General features: G+C 49.0%; 1 protein-coding gene across 4 annotated transcripts in view; it reads left to right on the top strand.

The window, feature by feature from the left end:
* The window catches only part of CTDSPL (CTD small phosphatase like), a 129,323-nt gene extending 113,964 nt beyond the window's left edge, over positions 1 to 15,359 (top strand). For 2 of the 4 annotated variants that reach the window (XM_082639266.1, XM_082639265.1), the window contains 4 exons: positions 600 to 656; positions 4,022 to 4,114; positions 7,952 to 8,137; positions 11,665 to 15,359. In XM_082639266.1, coding sequence (XP_082495392.1) covers positions 600 to 656; positions 4,022 to 4,114; positions 7,952 to 8,137; positions 11,665 to 11,790 — 462 coding nt within the window. In that variant the 3' untranslated portion in view covers positions 11,791 to 15,359. The remainder of the gene's footprint in view (positions 1 to 599; positions 657 to 4,021; positions 4,115 to 7,951; positions 8,138 to 11,664) is intronic. The other 2 variants (XM_082639267.1, XM_082639268.1) reach the window with 2 other exon arrangements.
* Positions 15,360 to 15,415: the final 56 nt, after the last annotated feature.

The raw sequence follows: 15,415 nt of genomic DNA, 5'->3' as shown, positions 1-15,415 counted from the left end.
CGGGGATCGTCAGGCTCTCACCTCCTCCCCCTGGTGGCCAGCAGTGGTTCCTGCCATGGTGGGAGGGCTCTAGGCAAGAGCGGGAAGTTTGACAAGCCCTGTTCCCAAGCCAGGTGCACCACTCTTTGTGGTTGGGGCCAGGGAAGTGATAAAAAAGTTGCACCAAGATGCTGAAAATGTAACAATATTCAGAACAGAAAATAATGTGCTTTTCTGCTTTTTCTTATTTTGAGGAGCCATAGCATCCTTCAACATCCTCCTGAATTGTTTTTTCCAACAATAAAAACATTGGTCCAGGGCCTCCCTGGTGGCGCAGTGGTTGAGAGTCCGCCTGCCGATGCAGGGGATACGGGTTCGTGCCCCGGTCTGGGAGGATCCCATATGCCGCGGAGCGGCTGGGCCCGTGAGCCATGGCCGCTGGGCCTGCGCATCCGGAGCCTGTGCTCCGCAACGGGAGAGGCCACAACAGTGAGAGGCCCGCATACCGCAAAAAGAAAAAAAAAAAAAAACATTGGTCCAGGCAAGCTTTTTTGGTGCTAAAGTTTCCAATTTTATTTTGTTCTTTCAGACATACTAATTATAGTTTCTTTTTTCTCTAGCCTATTAGTAATGCTGATTTTATTGTTCCCGTTGAAATCGATGGAACTATACATCAGGTAAGAAATCAAAGCTAAATCTGAGTTTCAGTTAGCATTTTTTAGTAATTATGTTTCCTGTGAACTGTATTTCTAAATTCCCATTTCATAGTCTTTTTTATTCCTAAATCAAAAGGAAGTAGATTTTATTAAAAATGCAATGATGTTCTTTTTTTTCACTCAGTTGAATTTTATACTTAGTTTATAAGGGAAACTATAATCTATTTGTAAAATTAGATGTGGTTGCAAGTTCAAATAGTTCTTTGATTTGATGCAGACTTTTAGAAGTTTCCATATCTCCCACTGGCCTAGCTTGATGGTCTAATTAACTTCCCTGTGTAGTTGCTTCAGCTACTCTCCTAGCAGACAACAGGAGAATGTCACAAGTCACCTGCTTTTGGTAGATTCTCGGGAAAAGTTGTCCGTTTCCAAGGCCAGCCAGTCCAGACTCACCTTGTCACTCCTGCATCGTGTTCTCCAGTGAATATTTAGCAAAATCCAACCCAAAAAGGAAAGGAGGAAGGGTGTGCATTTTTTGCATCAGCAGGCAGCTTTGAATAAAGATGCCCTAGTCAGCTGGCATACATCTTTGTTCTGATTTTTTTTTCCCCTTATTTTCCTTTTTTCTTCATGAAGCTGCTCTGGAAATAGTTTCATTTATGAAATATTGGAAACATTGTAGGAAGACATTGTAGGTTTTCCACAGGGATGATCCAGTCATCTTCCTTGTCAATCCCAAGATCTAAAGGGAGAGTCTTTGGCCTGGTGTGTTTATATCCCAGGAGGAAAACTCTCCCTTGGTGCTTGAGCCGTAACAGGATGTCTTTCCTTAATGATGTCGGTAGTCTCTTTGGCCCTTGAGTGCAGGGTGTCAGAGCTGCGGGATCGGCTGATCCAGCCACCTCATAGCACACATGGGGAAACTGAGGCTCAGCCAGGGAGAGGGTTGGTTCAAGGTCATACAATAGGAAGAATTAAAATGAGAGCTCCAGTCTCCTGTTCCTAACCCAGGGCTCTTTTTGTGATACTCGAGTCCCTCTCCTCCCCTGCCAGGAGGTCCTGCCAGGAACCAGTCCAGTCCCTGGGAAAGGCAGCTCTGTCCCTGGTGTCTCCACACGTCACACTTTTAAAAGCCATCAGGGAGCCAAAATGGCAGGCACTTGGGCATTTAACATTTGCAGAAGCGTCATCAGAATTAACTTAGCATCTGAGAAGCAGTTAAGGCTTCTGCATTTATTATCTTGGCTCGTGTTACAAGATAATGAGACAAAGGAGAGGCTGCCCACTGGCATGGCAGGAATTAGGAGAGAAATTAATCCTTCGTTCCTCCTGACCGTGAGCCTGGCCCTCAGGACCTGACCTGCTATGGCCAGCCCATTCTCGAAGGAGCCGCCCAGCTGCCCCAGCCCTCCAGACTGCTATGATTTACTTGGTGGTAGATACGCCAGAGCTGGGGTCAGAAACTCTCTCTCCTGAGGGAATGAAGCCACAGGCGCCCAGAGGAGGACCAAGGCCCTGGCGAAGGCCGTGGCCTCGTTCAAGTAATCCAGGATAGGCTGTGCAGGTCCCAAGGGGCCTATTCTTGGTTACTTGCACGCGGACGCGGGCCTGGACGCTGGCCTCCGGGCCCAGGACCCTCCTCTCTGCCAGAGGCACCAACACCAGAGTTCCCAAACCAGTCTCCTGCCCTTCGCGTGTAGCAAAGCTTCCTTTCCAAGCAGCATTCCCAGGGAGACTGAGGACCGCAGGCCGGATCCGTTCCTGGCACCAAGCAGCCTCGTGGGCAGAAGTGGGGCCTGGAGCTACTACAGCCACAGGTCCAGCCACCCTGCTCCTCAGAGCCCTGTGGGCACCCACGCTGAGCCGTCCTGCTCCTCTGGCCCCTCACTCCACACACCCTTTCACTCAGCCATGTTTCCCACCAAGTCCTGGCTCTGTGTAAACTCCTTTACCAGCAGCACATCCTCCGTGTGGGGCAGAGCCCCATTCCCCTCTGTTACTCGTCCTGTCAGGTATCCAGCCTGCTTCGTTTATGGCCCCATGCATTCTCGCCCTGGCCTGCTTTTCACATTTCATCTTCAGCCTTTTCTACCCCCATTTCCCCCTCTTTTACTGCTGCCTCTGAAGGGCTGGTCATGCAGGGCTCTGGCCATTCTCTAACACCCCAAGTGTCTTCAGGCCAGGTCTCATGCTCATACCGTTTCCTCTGTCTGAAAGCTCACTTCTCCTCCTTATCAGCCTGGTGAACTCCTATTCATCCTTCAAGGTCCAGGCCAAATGTTCCCTATTGTGATTCCCTCCCCTTGAGAGGGGAATTAATCATCCTTAATTTATCCCTCTATTACAGCTTTCATTACACATGTTTATTTTGATATATTTTTCTGTATCTGCTCTAGACTGTGAGCTCTTCAAGGGCAAGGCCTGTGTTTCACTCACCTTTGTAACTGCTTCAGGCTGAGCCCAGAGCTGGGACTGAGCGAATATGAATTGAATTGAATTTTAACAAGTTTGAATTATTTTAGGGAAATGGCTAATTTCAGATGGAATTTATTCAAGTTTTAATTAGTTCTTCCCTCCTTCCACCTCCTCTATCTTCTCTTGCCAGCTCTGCCTTCTCTCCCCGCTCCCATGTTTCCTCACATTTGTTCAGGCTCCCCAGTCAGGAGCAGAGCCCAGCCACTCTAGGAAAGGCTGCTCTTTGCCCCCCTCTGCTTGGAGGCTCCTCCTGATGGCTGGTTTCCGGGGCCTGGGGTAGGCTGGCTTCAAGTCCCCTGAAGCATCTGTTTCTGGAGCAGACCCAAGCAGAGTTACCTTTGTGGGGTCAGGTAGATGGTTTCCCAAGCCGACAAGGAAGGCCCTTCCTTCAGCTTTGCTGGGCCTGCGCCTCCACCCCAGGCCTTCTTAGCGAGGGAGGGGTTCCAATCAGAGTAGGTAGCAGCTGGAGCAATCCCAGGCCTGCCGGGCAGGGGGCCAGGCCCTGACCTCCCGAAAGGACTACCCCAGACCACAGCCTGTGTCCACAAAGGGCCTGACTGAGAGCATGTGCCACGAAACGCACGTGAAATGAAGGAATTGTGTCACACAAATGCGGCACAACCCTTCCACTCACTGGTTCTGAAAATCCCCAGGACCTTCAATACCATGGTCAGCTTCCCTTTCCCCCTTGGGAGGGGCGTCTGCTCCGAACTCAGACCTGGAGCCCAATCTGAGGTGTGTCTGGCCTCAAGCACCATATCTGACTGCACAGCCCTTCGTACGTACCACGTTAAACCAAGGGGCAGGAGGCAGGAACCTGGTTAGGAATTCTTCCTGTGCAGGGTGTCCGGGCCCCAGGCCTTTCCCAGCGGCTGCTGTGACTGACCGGCGTGCTGTCCCTGCCGTTGCAGGTGTATGTGCTGAAGCGGCCACATGTGGACGAGTTCCTCCAGAGGATGGGGCAGCTGTTTGAGTGTGTGCTCTTTACTGCCAGCTTGGCCAAGGTGGGTCCTGCCCCCAGCCCTGAGCGCCCAGCCCCTCCACCCCTGCCCCCTGTCAAGCAGCCCTTTGTTAAGGTGGGGGAAGCTGTCTCCATGGTGACAAGTTCCCACCCCAGGTGGGGTGGATGCAGGCCATGTGCACAGCACCAGCCTGAGAGGCTTCTGGGTTACCATAGCAACAGCACTGGGAACAAATGCTCCATGAAGTTGCTCCCTGCGGCCGCTGAAGCTACTTATCCACAGGCCAGGAAACCACACATGTGTGCAGTGTAACCAAGAAAGGGCATATGTATCTCATCTGTTGACTGGCTACAGGCTCAGGCCTCTTTGCCCTTGGGTTAGCTCACATGGGTTTCAGGGAGAGATAAGGGTCAAAGATTCATCCACCTGCTGGGGCCAAATGAGAGTTGTGACTGCCCTCACGAGCCCTGGGACCTCAGGCCAGTTGCTTCACTTCTCTCGCCTCAGTTTCTTCTATAAGATGGGGATGATTCCATCTCCCTCATGGGTCAAATGACATAATGCCCATAAAGAGCTTAGCACAGGGCCCCACTCCTACTCAGCAAGTGTCCGTGGAGCACCTGCTGGGTCCCATGTGCTGTGCTGGGCGCCGTCACATGGTAACTGCTGCTGGTGTTCGTTCTTTATTATCATAATTATTCATGATGATAAAATAATTCACACATGTTCTGGTCCTGTGGTTTGGTATGAATCTCTGACCCAGCATCTACACTGGCTCTGACCAAGGAAAGTGGTTTCCTGGCCCTCTCCTACTGTTTGAGGGAACTGGCAGGCTCACAGGGTCCCCAGTGTGGTTTAGCCTGACCCTTCACAGGGGAGCGGAGGTACGTGCGTGGTGTGGAGGGTAAGACAGGGCAGGCCCTGCTCCTCGGAAGAGATCCTTGCCATGACCATGTCTCAAACCCTGACCCCGATGGGGCCAGTGCCATCCATCTGTTGATAGCAATGCCGGTGTCTCCATGGGCACCTCAGGGACCCTGAATGGCCCCAAAGATGAGCTCTGTGGGGCCCAAGTTAGCTAGCTGTCTGCCTGTCTGCAGACCTGCTCCAAGGACCCACAGGCAGCTTCCTCCCCCATGTTCTGTCTCTGCGCGGCTCCCTTCTCTGCATGTCGGGGACTCTGACCCCGAGTTCCCACACATGCTGCTTTGCCAGGTTGGGCATTGCTGGTTTGGGTCATCTCTCTGTCATGGCTGAGGGGAGAGAGAACCCCACTTGCTCACATTCTGCCAAGCTCATCACCAGGCCGGTAGCGAGGGAATCCAAAGCCTCGGGCTGACCTCTACATACTGAAAAGAGAACGTGGCCTCAGGAGAAGCATAATCTTCCCTGGTGGGTACCGTTTCAGATGAACGGTACCAAGGCTAATGTGCCGTGGTGCCGACGGCTTTTCTGACAGTGCTCTGGGCTGCCAAGGAGCCTGAAGTGATAACCAAAGAAATAACAAACAGGAAGATTACACAATGCTGGTGGATTGAGAGCTGTTTTTTCTTTGGCAAAATTGAAAGCACTCTTTCTTGGCATCATCCCCAGCACTTGCTTAAACATCCTTGTTCAGTCGCTCTTCCTGGATGGCTCCCACCTGCCCCTCCATCTGTCCCTCCAGCCCTTCTCTTGCCGCTACCTCAGGCTGGCTCTGCCGAATGAGCCCTCAAGTCTAGCCGTCCAGCTTCTCTCCTCCCTGGTGCACAAGCTCTGCTGACAGGTGGCCGCTCCCCCATGCTTGGCTCTGGGCTCAGCCCCAGCCAGCACTGTCGGTGCAGGGGACCTCCTGGCCTGCGGCCCGGGGGCCTAAGCACCCCTCTGCTGACTGTCAGAGCCCTTCGGTGTCTGCTTCCCCATCTTAGTGTCCTTCCTGCATTCACTCACCCAGCAAGTATGTACTGTGTGTGTCAGCCACTGTACTAGGCACTAGGCATACCACAGAGAACAAGAGACGGTCCCTGCCCACATGAAGCTTATATTCCCCACCTTCGTCTCCAAGGCCTGGAGCCCCAGACTCAGACATTCCCTTGAAAGATATATGCCACCGCCACCGTTAATGATTATGAAGAAATTAGCTAGAGTCAGCCCCTTAAAAAAACCCACGTGGGGGCTTCCCTGGTGGCGCAGTGATTGAGAGTCCGCCTGCCGGTGCAGGGAACGTGGGTTCGTGCCTCGGTCCGGGAGGGTCCCACATGCCGGGAAGCAGCTGGGCCCGTGAGCCATGGCTGCTGGGCCTGCGCGTCCGGAGCCTGTGCTCCGCAACAGGAGAGGACACAAAAGTGAGAGGCCCGCGTACCGCAAAAAAAAAAAAAAAAACCACACACACAAAACAACAACCCACGCGGCACTTGGCTACCCTCACCAGCAGAAAACTGCAGAGCCCTGAGCTCACCCCACTTGGCTGGCAGGGAATCCAGCCTCCTCCTGGACTCTGCTCCATCAGGATGTCTCTGGAGAGAGGAGGACTCGCCCATGGAACCAGGATGCTGCTTGTAGCCCTGCATCCTGCAGCCATGCCTGCCTTGGCTCTGCACTTGGGCTGCTGTGCGTTCCGCCACTGGCCTTCCCAAGACCACCAGCCTCGGGTGCTTCCTATCTCCCTGGCAGAGCCTCTGGGCCCCTAGGGAAACTGGCTGTGCCCCTCACTTGGGTCTTGGCGCTGAGGCCTGACCTAACATCGGGCTGGGAGCTGCCACTCTTGCCTTCAGCCCTGGCCACTCAGTCTGGATGAAGATTCTCCCTCAGGGATAACCCCTTTATTTCTTTATCCAGTTCAGCCTGCTTTGGGGGAAATTCCCCCAGGCCATGGAATAGGGCCAAGCTGGATGAACCCCAACTGTGAGCGGGGCTCGAACTCCCTCCCTTAAAACTCCTGGGCTCCAAGTAAATGGAAGTGCTGTCTGGGCACCATCCAGTGACAGTCGGGGGCTGGGTTGGCCCAGCTGCCCAGAGCACCTCTAGGGGGCAGTGTGGCCCCATGCACACAAGCCCGATCCCAAGTCCGCTCTTTGGTTCACTGATGGAACTAGTATTTACTGAGCCCTACTATGAGGCAGGCACCCACAAGTGCTAGGGATGTCATGGGGAACACGACAGGCAAAGCCTGGGCCCTGACAGGTGACAGGAAGGTAAGGTGATTCCAGGTGGTGGTGAGCTCTGTGGGGGCAATGGTTGTGAGGCCAGAGAGTAGCCAGAGAGGAAGGGCTGGATAGGTGATAAGGGAAGCCAAGATCTGAAAAATGAGGAGACAGAAGGAGAAGTCCGTGCAGAGAGCGGGGGAGAGAGTGTTCCATGCAGAGGGGACACTGGTGCAAAGGTCCTGACCACGTGCAAAGCCAGTGTGGCTCAAGTGACTTGAGATGGAGCTGAGAAGCGGCTGCAGCCATACAGGATCCCACAGGGACCAGGGGGCCTCGTTCCAAATGCTGCGGGAAGACAGTGCAGGGAGTGATGTGGTCTGACAGATGTCTTCCAGCGGCCGCTCTGACAGCTGTGGGGTGAATGGGTGGAAAGGAGGTCCAAGGGGAAGAGGGAAGCTATTCTGGAGGCTCACGCAGCCACCGCAGGCCAGAGATTACAGAGGCCCAGCGAGGCAGTGACAATACAGAGAGATCCAGGTGGATTCAAGATATTTTTGGAGCTGGAACTGACAAGAATTTCTGATGAATTTGATATGAGAAGTGAGAGAAATGGAAGAATCCAGGGTGTCAGGGAAATAACCAGGATCTTGAAACACATCCCTTTTTAGAAAAGTAGTAACGATCTTGCTGCAGGAGGTCAGGGCTTCTGGGCTCTTCCAGGCGCCCAGGCTTCACTGTAACACCTGCTTTCCAGTACGCAGACCCTGTGGCTGACCTGCTGGACCGCTGGGGTGTGTTCCGGGCCCGGCTCTTCCGAGAATCGTGTGTTTTCCATCGAGGGAACTATGTGAAAGACCTGAGTCGCCTTGGGCGGGAGCTGAGCAAAGTGATCATCGTGGACAATTCTCCTGCCTCGTACATCTTCCATCCTGAGAATGCAGTAAGTAGCCCCAAAGCGAAAGGACGCAGAGCTCCATCTGAGCTCTCTTGCCAGGCAGAACCACTTTTGTACCTTCAAGCACCTGTGCAGGGTTTCTTGGCCTTTTCCTTGGTGAAATCCCAACTCTGCTACTTAGCAATTACATGACATTGGCCAAGTTATTTATGCCCATTGAGCTTCAGTTGTCCTCTCTGTCAAATGGGGAGTACAGGCATGCTGATCTCATAGGATTCTTGGAGGACTGGGTGGCAGTACGTGAAAAGCACTTAGAGCAGAGCTTGCAGGCTCAATGAGCCTGTATCTCCTTAGCATCTTTAGGATTGTGACCGAGAAGGTTCTGTCATTAGCTTCCTGGAGCTGGCTGTTGCCCAGGACTTCATGACCCCTGTAGACTTAGAAGGCCTGGGTGACCTCTTCAACAGAAGTATTAAGAATGAATAGCACTTCAGTGAGGTCTTCAGATAAGACTGCCAGGCTTTACCACCTCATAATGAGGTGGTAGACAACGGGAACATTTCCTACATAAAACTCCACGGAGGGCTTCCCTGGTGGCGCAGTGGTTGAGAGTCCGCCTGCCGATGCAGGGGACACGGGTTCATGCCCCCGTCCAGGAAGATCCCACATGCTGCGGAGCAGCTGGGCCCATGAGCCATGGCCGCTGAGCCTGCGCATCCGGAGCCTGTGCTCCGCAACGGGAGAGGCCACAACAGTGAGAGGCCCGCGTACCGCAAAAAAAACCAAAAAAACCAAAAAAAAAAAACCCAACAAACTCCGTGGAGCGTGGCAGTTCCCAGTGCCAACTCTCTGGGTGCAGCACGACTCAGAGCAGGAGAGACGCCCTCCTGCTGCCCGCCCTTCGTTTCCAGGGGAAGAGAGACCAGCCCCATTGGTGATTGCTCACCCCTCCATGGTGGCCACCACTCCAGGCCTCAGCTCAGGCCCTGGAGAGGATGTTTCTCCCAAGCCCAGGTTTCTCAGACTCAACAAAACCCCAAACAGGGTCCTTTCCTTGAGGCCAGAACTCTGTTGCTCCACTTATAACCAAAAACTGAGTTCAAACTAGATTCCATTAGTGTATAATCATTATTTGAATAAACATTCAAAATGTATTATATTTAAATATGCTCCTTTTGATGAGTTAATCAAATTCAACATAATGCATTTTGTAATGTGTCTAACAGATAAGGGTTCTTTTTAGTATAATCCCAATTCCAGGGACTTCCCTGGCAGTCCAGTGGTTAGGACTCCACGCTTCCATTGCAGGGGGCACGGGTTCGACCCCTGGTCCAGAAACTAAGATCCCACAAGCCTCGCGGCATGGCAAAAAAAAAAAAAAAATCCCAATTCCATTATCACATCTGATAATACTAACAGTTTCTTAATATTATCTAATATCCAGTCTGTGTTCATCTTTTCCCTATCATCTCGAAATATTTTCTTACATTTGGATTGTTTGAATCAGAATCCAAACAAGGTCCATACATTGCTTTGGTATTGTGTACTCACTGTGGTATCACATCAGGAGGCATATAACATCAGGTTGTCACACTTTTAAAGATTTTGAATTGATTTTTGGATTCAGGTGTTGTCAGCCTGATCCATCCATTTTTAAATTTTCAATCGACCTTTCACCTAAAAATGTGAGCAGTCGTTGATGATCCTTACCTACATCCACATCCAATTCCATTAGGAATTGCAAAATGGTGATTTCTAAATCCTATCATTCTTTCTGCATTTATTGGCTGGAATTCTTTTTTTTTTAATTGAACTTGTTCTCATTGACTACTTGATTACCCTAAAATTCATTTTGAATGTTTGAATAGGGAAGTCAGAGTAAAGTCTTGGTTCTTTTTCTTTAATTCTGCAGTTTTCAGAGTCATGAGTTGGTGCTCTAGCAGCCTCCAAAAGTAACCAGTGAATGTTTTTAGGTACCATTATGAACTCATGGATTTTTTTTTATGTTATAACTTAAGTCCATCTATTATCCTTTTGTACACTCAAATGTTCACCTTTGGCCAGTGAATGCCCCTTCAGATAACAATAGTCTTTGATAGCTTCCTGCTTTCTGGTCCAACAAGATGTTCCAAGCTCATCTTGTCCATTTCTTGCTCCAGCCCTGGAATCAGCCATTTTTCTATGGAACCTGGTTCCTAAGAATGAAAATGGTATCTAGAGACCAGTTTGGGTGGGTTCTCATTGTTACTGGGATGTCCTTTGCTTCCAGTCCTTTCTACTGGACAGAGCTAAAGTACACTTATTTTTATCTTTAGAATGAAAACAAAATCATAAATTCACATTGGTTTTTCCAATTCAGTTGTAACGGTTTTTATTTAATTTCTTTTTGTCTTTGTATTTGTGTCTCCTTATGCTGAAACTCTTGATTCCTAAAGATACTAACATCATTACAGATTTGACTTATTCTATAGTATACATTTAATAGCTTCAGAATTGCATTGTTTTAATATTATTACTAATAATAAAACAATTGAGTGCATTTAGAGGTTTTGTTTTTTTGAGAAATCTACAAACAACACTATGTTTCAAAATCACTTGAAATAATCCTCTCTGTGGTTATGTCACAAACTTATATACACTAAGGTTCATCTTTTGTTGCTTTTTTTCTTAATGATTTAATTTTATTTCAATTACATAACACATTTACATAGTTTGACATCAAAACTATCAGCAAAGATAAATTCAGAGAAGTCTTGTGTCCATTTCTGCCCTCTCACCCATTCCTTCCCCAGGTGTAGTCATTTTTTGGTTAATCCTTACCTTGTTTCTTTTTTAAAATTACATGCTGAATTGTTATGTTTCTAAGCAGTCTTTAGATTTGTAAAATGGTCAGAAATACTGCTTTTCAACTTTTTTGGCTTCCCCAAATTTCTTTTAATATCTCTTCTTTGCACCCCTGGCTACCACCCACTAGCAGCCTTCCCCACCTCTCTGTCTAAACCTAAGGGAGAATGCTGTCTTGCCCACGGCTTCAGAATGTCCTGAAATTTTATACTTCCCCTTTTACCTGATCTCTGCTAAGCGTGGGAGGAAATGGTCCACTTCTCCTTGCCGTGCAGTCTGGCACAGTGACCCTAAGTGGAAGCCCTCTGATGCCCTCTACGTGGGCTCCCTGATGTCAGTGTTGGCTGGTGACCTCTGGCTCCAAGTGCTCTGAGGTACAAGAAGCTGTTTAATGCAGTGGCAAGAGCGTTTGGAATTAGCAAGGTGCTAAGCTAGTTACATATTCTGCGCCCTGGCCACCTTTTCTGTGGCAGGAAAACAAAACAGGCAAATGCCTGCAAAGTGGGTACACTTAGTTTTGCCTTCCTGAACCAGGTAGATCTGGATTGATTTTAGTTGGGACAGGAGAACAAACAAGATGATGATGAGGAGGAGGAGGAGGAGGAGGATTTCCAGGTACCCATCCTCCTTACCAAAGAAAATGTTAAAGTACAGGGACCCAGTCAGGCTAGAAGCAGTCCCCAGGCCTGGATACAGTTCTGCTGCCCCTTCCATGCACTGTCTTCCAGGTGCCTGTGCAGTCCTGGTTCGATGACATGACAGACACGGAGCTACTGGACCTCATCCCCTTCTTTGAGGGCCTGAGCCAGGAAGACGACGTGTACAGCATGCTGCACAGACTCTGCAGTAGGTAGCCCCGGCCTCCGCCCGCCTCCCGCCTGTGCACCCCGGAACCTCAGCCTCGGGACCTGCCTGGCCTCAGCTCCCCAGGAGCTAAGAGTGAGGACACGCCATACTCCAGGCCATGGGGCGAATGTGGCCATACCTACCTGGTTTATTTTTTAAGAACAGAAACAACTATTTTAAAATGAACTCTTTTAACGAATTTCATAAAGGGACATGCATTTTACTGGATTTGCTTTTCTTAAAACATACCAAAAAGGAAAAATGGGAAAAAAAAAAGCTTGATATCTATCAGACTTCCTTTCAACTGTCCTCCCCTCCAGCAGACAGCCTGTCCCCTTCTCCCCCAGCTCAGAGTAGCTGACCCAACTCAGAATCTCTTTCCTACAGGATGAAGTGCCTTTTTGAATGTTATTTTAAGCTGAGAGTTAATTTTTCTACACAACGTATTTCCAGACATCTTTTAGTCTTTTATTGTCTTAGCTTCTCTAAGAAGATAAATACGACAATTTTCTAAAACCTGGAAGGTGGGAGGGATGTGGGTGGTAAGGGATGGGGGTGAGTCATAGGAGCCTGTCTCCCAGCGGGTGTGCTGCTCCGACCGCCTGTGCCATGCCGCAGGGTCAGGCCCCTGCGAGGAGATTTTGTGACGGTGTCAGTGTGTGCATTCATTTCTGACCCAGTTTGGAATGTATCCGCAATCATGTGGCTCAACGCTTTAGGAAACGATAGATCCTTTTATATTACTCTTATTATTTCTGACGGTGACAAATTGGTCTTGAGGTCACAGTTTCCCCTTGAAAAGTGGCATCATGTCACTTCCGCTTTCACACTACTACCATATTTCTGTATGTTTTTGGTTTGGTTGTTGTTGGTAGAGCAGTTCTAAGAAACTCTAAAACCCTTGGATAGTTAAAAAAAAATCTGTTGATTGATTTTTAAATCTGTCCTTTCCGAAAGCTGGATACCCGTGGAGCTGTTTGGGAATTTTCTTTGCTGCTACCGCGCTGCCACCAAATGGAATTGACCAGCGGCTGTTACACTGTTCTTTGCCACTGTGCCTACGCTCAGAATCTGCTCACTGCTAAGCTGCAGACTTGGACAGGGTCAGAAACATAGGTGTCCCACCCCGTTGCAGACTGTGGACTGCGTTCCTTCCCTGGCACCAGCCTTGGGAGTTCAGAAGGGAACAAAGACAAAAGGGCCAGCGCACCTGACCGGTGTGGCGTTCATTTCAAACTGCAGTCAAGCTCAGAGTTTCTGATAAGCCGACCGTTCTCTCTTGAGAACCTGTGGCCTCAACCCACCAACCACGCTGATGTGGCCCGAGTCCATCTCTTGGTCTTCTCTTTTGAAGCACAGCCTATTTCTGAGCCGAGGGTTGGGGAAACGCATCTAGATGTGGGACCCATTGCCCAGAGCCAAGGAGAGGAAGGGCCCCCTCCCTGAGCCGGGGCTCACTTTGCAGCCTTTCCCAGTGAGATCTTTTAAGCAGTGCCATGTTCCTCGTTTGACAATAAGACAGTCTATAAAGTATTGCTCTTAAAGATAATTTAAAAGAACCCTTTCACATTGGCACCATTGCCTTAGTCCTCTATGGGTCGGGCCGGAGTTCTGGTGGGAGTGACTGGCACTAAGAAAACTGGAAAACGGTGGGGGGCGGGGAGCTGTCAAAGTAAAATTTCTTTTCTGCTTTCATTCATAAAATAGTGAAGCCAGCTGCCAATCACGTCCTCCCAACAGCACTTTGGTCTGCAGACTGCCGTGCTTTCAGAAGAGAAGTAAGTATTCAGGGGTAACCAGGTCTCCCCATGCTCTGAGTGTTCCAAACCCAGTAATCCACATGCCAGTTAAAATAGAAACAGCCCCTTGCAAGGCATGACTACAGAAAATCACAGTTACGTGGCAGGTCTGCACATGCCATACACCTTGATTTGGAAAACTAGTTATTAAATGAACCCACTGCCTTAAATGTCTTGAATGTTGCAGTCAAGTGTCTGACATGTGTTGACATCCACACAGAAATCAGTCCTGATGAGAGCCTTAGAACCTCACCTGTGTCCCCTTCTTTGTTGGCATCCCAAGGTCTTATTTGGAATAGGGGGCAGAGAGGACTGAAATTCTAGAATATTCCAGGGGCATCAAACCTAGGAATCGTGCCCCACTTCCGATGGAGTGAAGACACTTGGCAGGCTTGAGCCAGACACTTCACCTGGTCATTCCTGAAACCGTGAGCACCATTGCACTGAGCCAGTGCAGAGCTGCCGGGGGTGGAACCCAGTTCCTGCCACCACAGACACAGAATGTCTCAGGAGGGCAGCAGGCCCTCGGAGCGTTCTGGATTCTGTGCACCTTATTTGACCCCACTCCAAAAGTCCGTTCTTATTTTAACCCTTGATTCTGCTTTATGTACATAATCAAAATATCTATATCGATATATATATTTTTAATCATCTACATGTAAATGAAGCAATAGAATTCTAACATAAGGCCAAGAAATGAGATGAATGTTTGGGGTTTATGTTTTTTAAGGTAAATACGGGTATTGTTTTTAATTATTACCTTTTATTAAATTGTGGGCTTTAAAACCTAATGAAACCTATCAGCAATTTCTCTGTGCCATATACTTCCCATTGTTACCAAAACACCCCCCATCTCTTTAGCCAAATGAGAAATCTGACCTCTTGAGTTTCCATGGTCCTTTTGGTACCAGGTTAAAATATAGTCTCCTGGAAAAATATTTTTTACATTAAGATCTGGAACAGGATTCTGTGGGTCGTGGACTATGATGTTATCACATCTCTGGCCGGGCCTTGAGTGGAGGTGCCCAGGCACACCTGAGGTTGTTACTGCTCTGTCTTCCATTGCTCTGGAATCCTACATGTTGGTCCGTGGTTTCACCCATTAGCTGTTTGTAAACAATGCATCTGTATCCTAAAAAGAAGCACCACGTGTCATAGCTGATGGTTGATGGGGAAACTCCTTTGATGTGGTGCAGTTTTGATGAGATGATTTTGGAGACATGAGGATGCCCTAATGACACTGATTTGTTATGGTTGCAGCATTTGAACTTGTATAAAAAGGAAATCTGTATAAGTCTATAACCTGGCAACATTTTATGACCCTGTATATTAAAGATGGCTTTCTCATAAAATCCAGAACCACACAGCCCTATGGTCAAACACTCGTGACGTTTGTGCCTCTGCTTTTAAAGGTGCTGTGATGGACAGTTGGCATGCCAGCGTTCGAGAAGAGTGGATGGTTTGAAGTGCTTGCATATACCTGTGCAAAATCAACTGGCTGCCTCTGTTCCTATTTTACTGTAAATTTGATGGTGTCTGTTCCTGTTCCATTCTCTAGGGAGTTTCTCTATAGACAAACACACACACACACACCCAAGTGGTGGAGATGCTGGTGTCTGGGTAGTCATGGATTTCTGTTGGACATTTGAATGTGTAAACAATCCAGCATCACTGGGGAAATACTACAGGTAGAATGTGCACGTTTCCAGGGGCGAGCATTGTCAGTCAAGAGATTTGCAATGATTTCCTTCCTGCCAAAAATAAATACATGAAACTGCGCTCTCTTGTGGGTGGACTGCTTCTTAGCACCTGTCCTCACTCTGTTCTCTGTTCT

This window comes from Mesoplodon mirus (genome assembly GCF_964341445.2).
Source record: "Mesoplodon mirus genome assembly, chromosome: 12".
Taxonomy (NCBI): Eukaryota; Metazoa; Chordata; class Mammalia; order Artiodactyla; family Ziphiidae; genus Mesoplodon; species Mesoplodon mirus.
Note: the sequence above shows the minus strand (reverse complement) of the source record. Positions and strands in the feature narration are given on the sequence as shown.